At 36.9% G+C, this 9,532-nt stretch overlaps 1 protein-coding gene across 4 annotated transcripts in view; it reads right to left on the minus strand.

The window, feature by feature from the left end:
• Positions 1 to 441: 441 nt before the first annotated feature.
• The window catches only part of LOC106870478 (uncharacterized), an 18,657-nt gene continuing 9,566 nt past the window's right edge, over positions 442 to 9,532 (minus strand). For all 4 annotated transcript variants that reach the window (XM_014916587.2, XM_014916583.2, XM_014916584.2 and 1 more), the window contains 2 exons: positions 8,766 to 8,937; positions 442 to 4,405 (listed from right to left, as the gene is read on the minus strand). In XM_014916587.2, coding sequence (XP_014772073.1) covers positions 3,384 to 4,405; positions 8,766 to 8,931 — 1,188 coding nt within the window. In that variant the 5' untranslated portion in view covers positions 8,932 to 8,937 and the 3' untranslated portion in view covers positions 442 to 3,383. The remainder of the gene's footprint in view (positions 4,406 to 8,765; positions 8,938 to 9,532) is intronic.

Consider the following 9,532-nt stretch of genomic DNA (forward strand, 5'->3'; position numbering starts at 1 on the left):
ACGTTTCGAGCCTACGCTCTTCAACAGAAAGGGGTAAGAGAAAATAAAGAGAAAGAGAATGAAAAAAGCTTGTAGATTTCAGCGATCCAGCATGGCGAATGATTGGAAAAAAAAGGTGCGCATGTGTGTGTGTGTGTGTGTATGTGAATAGGGGCAAGTTATTCTGACGTGTGCGTTGTGTGTGTGATCAAACAGTGTGCATATGTATGATGTATATATGTGGGCGAATGTTATCTTTGCCTATGTATGTTGTGTGTGTTAATGCGTGTTGCATGTGTATGTATATGTAGCCTGTGTTCAGGTATTATATGCTTGTTCTTTCAGTGTCAATCTACTAAATCTACTCACAAGGCTTTGGTCAGCCTGAAGCTATACTAGAAGACACTTGCCCAAAGTGCCACACTGTGGAGCTGAGCCTGGAACCATGTAGCTGGGAAGCAAACTTCTTACCACACAGCCACACCATGGAAATTTAACATAGGGGTCACAAGTCTGTACAAATATTCAAAAATGGGCACACGCTGCATAGGATGGTATTAGAAAATATGAATGATGAAGTGTTGTACAATATCAACTTTTGTTGAATTAAAATAAACTGGTGGGGTTAGGGGAGATGTGAATTCCTCCTCCCACTCCTTTTGTGCAAAATACAGTGAAGGGATCTTTGTAAGATGACATTCCATGAAGTGGGGGACTGAGTACCATAAAGTTGAGTACCACTGATGTTCAGTAACACTTGAAAATGAGAAAATGCGTTTGTGTGTTTGCATACAATATGTTATACAACAACAATAAGAAACTTAACGTTCAACAGATACAAAACAAATGTAGTTATTTTTTCATTAAAAATACTTTTTTTTTCAACTTCTTTATTTCCCATACAAGCATTTAAATAAACCTCACACCTATCAGACTTCATTTTTCTTCATATACAATTACATACATTGTTTCATCTTACAATACTTTTACAAGACAATTTTTTTCATTTTTTTTCTTTTCTTTTTTCTTTTTTTTTTTTTGTCAGTTGGTAATAATGGGTGCTTATCATTTACTTTCATTCTTTGCCAAGAAATGTAAAAAAAATAACAGCTTCTACCCTGAGATCTAACTAGAATTTTAAAACAGTTTTAAAGAAGAACTAATTGGTGTTACTGTCAAAAATCAAACACACGTTAATGTAAAGGTCATTCTACTACACCATGGGAACTAGGTAATCAGTCCAATGAGTCTGAAGACTTGAAACAGTAAAATCCAGGAGTTGATAATGATAATGATAATGATGATGTTGATGATTCCTCAGTAACACTGCAGTACTAATATTGGTTTTAAATTTTGGCACACGGTCAGCGAGTTTGGAGAAGGGAGTAAGTAGATTATATTGACCCCAGTGTACAACTGGTACCTATTTTATCAACCCCGAAAGGATGAAATGCAACGTCAACCTCAGTGGAATTTGAACTCAGAACGTGCAGATAGAGAAAATGCCACAAAGCATTTGGCCCAGATTGCTAATGATTCGGCCAGCTTTCCGCCTTACTACAGCACTAATATTGATTCGTACCATGAGCCTCAGATTTTAGGAGTTGGGTCTAGTCAAGTGAGATCAGCTTCAGTACCTGTCTGATATATGGAAATATTTTATCAATCCCTGAAGTATGAATGCAAGAGCTAATCTCAGTAGGATTTGAAACTACAACATTAAGAAGCAAAACAAAATACAGTATGGTCTTTTGTACAACATTCTATCAATTCCGTTAAACTGCTGTCCTAAATATTTATTTCTTCATTGCTCTCAAGGGACAAACAAGGACAGACAAAGGAATTAAGTCAATTACATTGACCCCAGTGCTTAACTTGTACTTATTTAATCGACCCTGAAAGGATAAAAGGCAAAGTAGACCTCAGCGGAATTTGAACTCAGAATGTAGCGGCAGACAAAATACCGCTAAGCATTTCGCCCGGCATGCTAAGGATTCTGCCAGGGTACCAGGACTTAAATTTTAGGAGTAAGGTACAGTTAATGAAGATCAACCCCAGTTCTTGACTGGTCCTTATTTCATTGACCTAGGAACAATGAAAGTAAAGATGACTCTGGGAAGTATTGAAATTACCATCTAAAGAGATATTTTGTACAGTGATGTACCAATTCTGTTGAAACCTCAACTTTAGGAAATGGGTATCATTGATTACATCAGCCCCCCATTCTTGACTAATATTTCTTTTATTGACCTTTGGAAGAATGAAAAGCAAAGTTTAAAACTGTGAAACTAAATACCACAAGGCTTTCGGCCTGTCATTTTAACAATTCTGCCAATCCACTGCCTCAATATTGTTCAAATTTTGGTACAAGGACAGAAATTTTAGTGGAGTTGGGAGGGAGGGGCTAATCAATTACACTGACAGTCCCACCCCACCGTACTTGACTGGTACTTTATTATATCAATCCTAATCCTGAAAGGATTCAGGCAAAGTTGATCTTGGCAGGATTTGAACTTGGAACATAAAGAACCAGCAGAAATGCCTTCAAGCATTTTGATTGATGTTCTAACAATTCTGCAAGCTCACTGCCTCAATATTAATAACAGTATAGGGATTTAATAGGACTTTGCTTTTTGAGAGGGCTTTTGTTTTTTCAACTTTTCAATTGAAATGAAACCACTATTGGATGGCATAGTAATGCTATAAAACGGCTGGCAGATATTTTACTGCTGATTGGCTATGGGTACGAACAATAAATCATTGCAGATTTTGTTTTCCAAAGATAGCACAAACTTCCAACAATGACCTACTGCAAACATGCTGTATGAAAGACTCAGTTCAGCTAGACACCCTATGTTTGAGCCCCTCGTATATTACAAAAAGCTGAAATGCTGGACACCCTAATATGTTTGAGTCCTTCATATATAACAAGAAGCTGAAATGCTGACCACTTATTTTATTAATGCTGAGAGGATGACAGGTTAAACTAGCCCATTTGAAATTAGATCTGCAGGCCTGCAGATTTGATACTTGTAACCAGCAAGAATCATTCTTAGTGCTTTTATATTTGTATCAATTTGCAATACAACAGAAAAATGTAAACCATTTCATAGATAACATAACTGTGAACTCTAAACTCATCTCAATAACAAAGTTGAACCCGATTCCGGATTGTAAAGAAGAATAGAGTAAGCAGATACAATTACATCAATCTGATCTTTGTGTACAGAATTGAAGGGAACAGTTCAGTACTATGCAATAACAATGAAGGAGAGAAAATTGTGAAAATTGTTTTAAATAAAAACTCCTGTTTTGGGGCGTTTTTTCTCAAGTCTTTAGAGAATTTAGAATTGGAATTTTACCAAAAGCTAGAGATTAAATTATTCATGGAATCATCATCTATTTTAATGAAATGTAAAATCATCTAGTGATGGAGAGTCAATTTCAGATTGGCTCTGAGAGAGATACAGACTGTCAGAATCCAAACTCATTGGATCATTTTTCAATGACAAACTATCTTCCAGAAGAACAAGAGAAGAGACAGGTTCTGAAGTGAGTCTTTCAGCATCATCAAAGTCAAATGTCAGATTGACATCAGAAGAACAACTTTCATCTTGGGTAGATGTTAAAAATAAAGTCATTGAACTTTTGGAATCAATAAAGGGTGAAAAAACTAATGAATTGGAATCTTCAGTGAAATCACCGCGACCACCAACACAGACACCATTCATAACATCACAACTGTCATCAACATTGTCATTGTAATCTTCACCAATGACAATGTCAGCCCTATCATCTTCGCTATCGTCATCACTACCAGAAGTAGTAACGGTGGTACCCATAGCATTTACAGTGACCTTGTGATCTTCAGGAAGCAGTGACAAGTATAAATCTGTATTGTCTGGTAGTTTGGTAATTTCTCGGGGTCTTCTTGGTAAAAGAGTACTTGTATTTTTGGTATGGCAATCCTTAAGTCCATATTTATTATTTTCCAAGTTTATTTGTTGGAGAACTCTGCGGTTCTGACTGAGATCAGCAACTTTATTGATGGTATGGTCAACAGAATGGTCAGCGGCATTACAATCTTGCTCTTGATTCAAACTTCTTTCTTGTCCATCTGACAAAACATTGATTCTTTCACGAAGTGGCGTAACATTTTGATGCAAATCAAGTCTTTCGTAAGTACTGCGACATGGTGATGACAAAAGTGATTGGTTCGTTGACTTGTACTGATCATTTCTGGTAAAATTAGACTCTTTCTTTGATACTAGAATGTGATCATAAAATGAAATACCTTTACAATCCACAGAAAGATCGGGTTTGAAGTGTTGGCTGCTATTTACTTCCATAACTGCAACAGGATCGGGTTTCAATCCCATCTCTATCTCAGACCCTCCTCTCACATGTGAAGGCTTAACTATACCTCCTGCAATATAGACAACAAGGTTCTGTTAATAATTTGATAATCGAAGAAGGACCTGAAATGTACAACTGTATTAAAAACAACAACAATAACAACAACTGTGCCAACATGCAATGGCTATAGAGATGTACAGGCAAAATGGCAATTTTGTGGCGACTGTAGCAGATGAAGCAGTACTACTGAAGTCTATGAATGTAGTGGTGACTGTACAAGTAATCAGTCATTTACTGGCACTCCATCAGTTACAATGGCAAGGGTTCCAGCTGATCCGATAAACGAAACAGCCTGCTCATGAAATTAACATGCAAGTGGCTGAGCACTCCACAGATTCATGTACCCTTATTGTAGTTCTCAAGAAGATTCAGCATGACACAGAATGTGACAAGACTGGCTCTTTGACGTATAGGTACAACTCACTTTTGCCAGCTGAGTGGACTGGAGCAATGTGAAATAAAGTGTCTTGCTCAAGGACACAATGCATTGCCAGGAATTGAACTCATGACTTTATGATCATGAGCTGAATACCCTAACCACTAAGCCATGTGCCTTCACTCGCACCCACTACAATCTCGGAATGGTTGGCGTTAGGAAGGGCATCCAGCTGTAGAAACTGCCAAATCAGATTGGAGCCTGGTGTAGCCACCTGGTTCACCAGTTCTCAGTCAAATCGTCCAACCCATGCTAGCATGGAAAGCGGACGTTAAACGACGATGATGATGATGATGATGATGATGATGATGATGTCCTGATTATTATAATGATGTACTAGCTATAATGATAAGATGGATCCACATAGGAGTGGTTATAGTAATGTAAAAGGCTGGCTCTTACAAGACTTTATTCAGAAATAACAATAAAAAAAAATTACAATGCTTCAAATAAAGCACAAGGTTTTCTCAAGGTTGGGGATGGTTTCAGTTATTGGCCACAGAGAACAACAGGACACTGGGGACAGTACAAGGATGAAATGCAAAAATATTGCGGGTTCACAATGGATAAAAAGGGTAAAAATCACAATGACATAATTAAAAATGAAGAAAAATACAAAAGAAAATAATTATATTAGTAACAACAGACAAAACCAGGAGTGCATGGTTAAGAAATCATTTTTGAAACCACACAATTTCAGGTTCAATCTCACAGCACAGCAGCTTGGACTTTTACTATAGCAATGGACAGACCAATGTCTTATAAATAAATCTGATATACGTAAATTGTGCTGAATCTATCACATGCATAGGCGCAGGAGTGGCTGTGTGGTAAGTAGCTTGCTTACCAACCACATGGTCCCGGGTTCAGGCGCAATACGTGGCACCTTGAGCAAGTGTCTTCTACTATAGCCTCAGGCCGACCAAAGCCTTGTGAGTGGATTTGGTAGATGGAAACTGGAAGAAGCCCGGCATATGTGTGTGTGTATATATATATATATATATATATATATATATATATATATATATATATATATATATATCTGAAGGCTTAGTGGTTAGGGTGTTACACTCACAACTGCGAGATTGTGGTTTCAATTCCCAGACTGGGCATTGCATTGTGTTCTTGAACAAAGTACTTCATTTCACATTGCTCTGTGATCATTTTGTCATCTGACATGTGGCACGCCATGCACCTGTACAGGTAATGGTCAACCTGAGGGTATAGTAGAAGATACCTGCAGCAAAATCAAGTCCAAAACTGCATGGCTGCAAAGTAAAATTTCAACCACACACCCTTATCTGCACCACAAAAAACATATATTTATTTTAACAGCAAACCTGTAAAAACAGTGCATTAATTAATTTATTATCATTCTGCCAAATTAGATTGGAGCCTGGTTTAGCCATCTGGTTCACCAGTCCTCAGTCAAATCGTCGAACCCATGCTAGCATGGAAGGCAGACGTTAAACGATGATGATGATGATGATGATGATGATCCTTTAACGTCTGTTTCACATTCTGGCATGGGCTGGATGGTTTGACCAGAGCTGAGAAGCTGCACCAGGTTCCAGTCTGATCTGGCTTAGTTTCTCCAGCTGGATGCCCTTCCTAATGCCAACCACTTCACAAGGTGCTGAGTGCTTTTAACATGCCACAGGCACAAGTGCTTTTACATGGTACTGGCATTGACACAAATATTGCATTTACATCCTCAACATTTAGAAATATTTTAGCAACAGTTACAGGTCTATTGTTTATAACTCCAATTGTTAACACAAGAAACATATTCAAGAATTCCTTCTCTAATACCATAATCTAGGTAACTGGCTTTATTTTTCAGTTCACAATAATAGTTTAAAATCATAAATCGAAAAATACCTTAGGAATTAGAACCCAGGTTCGAAATTTCCCCAAGACACCTGATGAAAGCTGGAGGGTATATCAGCCGAAATGTTGTGTTAACAACAAACAAGATGAGGACAAATATCCGTCAAATGTAAATAATGTTCATAATTGTTTAACACATTTTTAAAACATAAAATAGTCAAACCAAAATACTACTAACTTTTCTCACAAAGATGCAGTTTTTTCTTCTCAAAACTCCCAACTTTAGAATTTCCATTGCTTCATGGACCATAATATTTCAAAAGATTTTACAATTGTTATTATTAACTTTTAATGCCCTCACATTGCTGTGGCTACAAAGCTACAATTCAAATACCTTCTGTCACACCTAATGCACAGAAGCACTGCACTGTAAATTATAGACGCAGTTTTTTTTTTTTTTCTCCAGTCCATAGTACAAATAACTTAATATCTTTTATTAACACCCAAAGCACCTATTCATAAGACATCAACTATAAATCATATTTCCACTTGAACACTTCCATACCACCCTCCATTATGTGAATTTTTCGTATAGTTAAAAAATAAATAATTTACAATTCTAACAAAAACAAACAATGAACGTTAAATTCACTTCATATTCCCTCTCTAAACAGTGACTCACAGAAACGGATAAAATTCGAGGGGAAAGAATATAATAGATTAGTAAGGGAAGTAACTCTTTGAGACTATCATAAAACTAGAGTTGGGTGGAGTAGTTTTATCCGACACAATGGTGTCATACTTTAATCTGAAACAGTGCAACACATTTCACGTAGAAAGTTGAAAATGAAAGTTTTAAACTGTTTCATAGAAAACTATTTCTCCTTTGTTTCATTCATAATTGTATATATCAAAATTATGAATGACTTTTTTTCAATCATTAAAATGAACTTTCTCAAGCCTTAAATTACATTTTTTAAATCCCAGTGTACCAATATGGCACAGCACACCGTTTAAGAACCACTTATAGTACGATATGATAAGGGTAAAAATAGAAAAGAAAAAAGAAATCATAGCTTTTAAATAAGCCTTTCTTGCTACCACCTTGCTGACTGGCCAAATAACAGACAAGATGTAATTTAACCCTTTAACATTCTGATTTCTCTGTCAAATGTAATCCTTATTTATTCACATTGTTTTGAATTAATCAGGCATTATCTTGTAGCTTTGATATTTCATTGATCTGATTGCATATTTTTACAATGACATTGTAAGGCAGGTGTGAGAGGCTGGATCTGGCTGGTTTAAACATGAAACAGTCTGAATATTTTGGCTGGATATGGCTGGTTTAAATGCTAAAGGGTTAAGCATGAAAGTTTTAAGAAAGCATTTTATTACTATGTTTTAATATGTAGTAATTGTACATTCCACAATTAGCGTTTCCCTAAAGAATAGCTAATTATATTACCTGGTCTAGGTGCAGTTGTATTTTCTGAATCAATGCACCAGGTGAGGTGGCATTTGGTTACATCTGCATATCTAAAACAAATTTACTGTTCCAGATTCCAAGTTCAGTTAACAACCCCACACAAAAATAATTCAGAGAAATCAGTATAACCATGGTTCAATCACAGTAACTGGTGGAGAAAAAAAGTACTTTATATACAGGTGCAAACATGGCTGGGTGACTAAAAAGCTTGCTTTGCAACCAAGTGGTTTCAGGTTTAGTCCCACTGCATGGAACCTCGGGCAAATGTATTCTATTATAACCCCAGGCCAACCAATGCCTTGTGAGTGCATTTGAAACAGTGTGAAAGCCTGTTGTATATATGTGTGTGTGTTTATGTTGCCCCACCATCACCATCGCTTGACAACTGCTATTGGTTTGTTTACACCCGCCTAAACTTAGCAGTTTGGCAAAAGAGACCAACAGAAATAAGTACTGGGGTTGATTTGTTCAACTAAACCCATCAAGGCAATGCTCAAATACAAGCTACAATCCAATGTCTGAAACGAGTAAAAGAATAAAACAATAGCACATGCGCATGTGTGCATAGAGAGAGAGAGAGAATGGGGGAAGAAATTGCTATTAAGGTAATGTTACCTAGGTTTTTATCAAGGTAATTTTGTCCACCTTTCAACAAGTAATTGGTCATCATCGTTTGGTGAGTTGGAATAGCTAACTGCCTGGGAAGTGGTGAGTTCTGTGTCAGCTTCCATGGAGCGGACAACTTCCGAGCATTTGAGATCTTCTTCGGCATACTTCGCATAGAAGCCTGAAACAAGGAACATAATAAAAAGTTGAGTCAGCAAAATTCAGTATTTATACCTTTTACTTTTCTTTTTGTACTTGTTTTAGTCATTAGACTACAGCCATGCTGGGGCACTGCCATGAGGAATTTTTTTTAGTCGAATAAACCAACCCCAGTCCTTTCTGTTTTTTTTTTTAAACTTGGTACTTATTCTATCAATCTCTTTGCCGAGCTGTTATGTTACAGGGACGTAAACACACCAACACCAGTTGTCAAGCAGTGGTGGGGGACAAACACAGAGACACACACACATGTGTGTGTGTGTATAGTAAACAAAAAAATCAACAAAAAAGATTTTCTGCTTACATATATGCTAGCATGGAAGGCAGACGTTAAAAGATGATGACATTATATATTTGTATATATATATATTCTTTTATTCTTTTACTTATTTCAGTCATTTGACTGCGGCCATGCTGGAGCACCGCCTTTAGTCGAATCAAATCGACCCCAGGACTTATTCTTTGTAAGCCTAGAACTTATTCTATCGGTCTCTTTTTGCCGAACCGCTAAGTTACGGAGACCTAAACACACCAGCATCGGTTGTCAAGCGATGTTG

Source organism: Octopus bimaculoides, chromosome 18 (assembly GCF_001194135.2).
Source record: "Octopus bimaculoides isolate UCB-OBI-ISO-001 chromosome 18, ASM119413v2, whole genome shotgun sequence".
In the NCBI taxonomy this organism is placed as follows: Eukaryota; Metazoa; Mollusca; class Cephalopoda; order Octopoda; family Octopodidae; genus Octopus; species Octopus bimaculoides.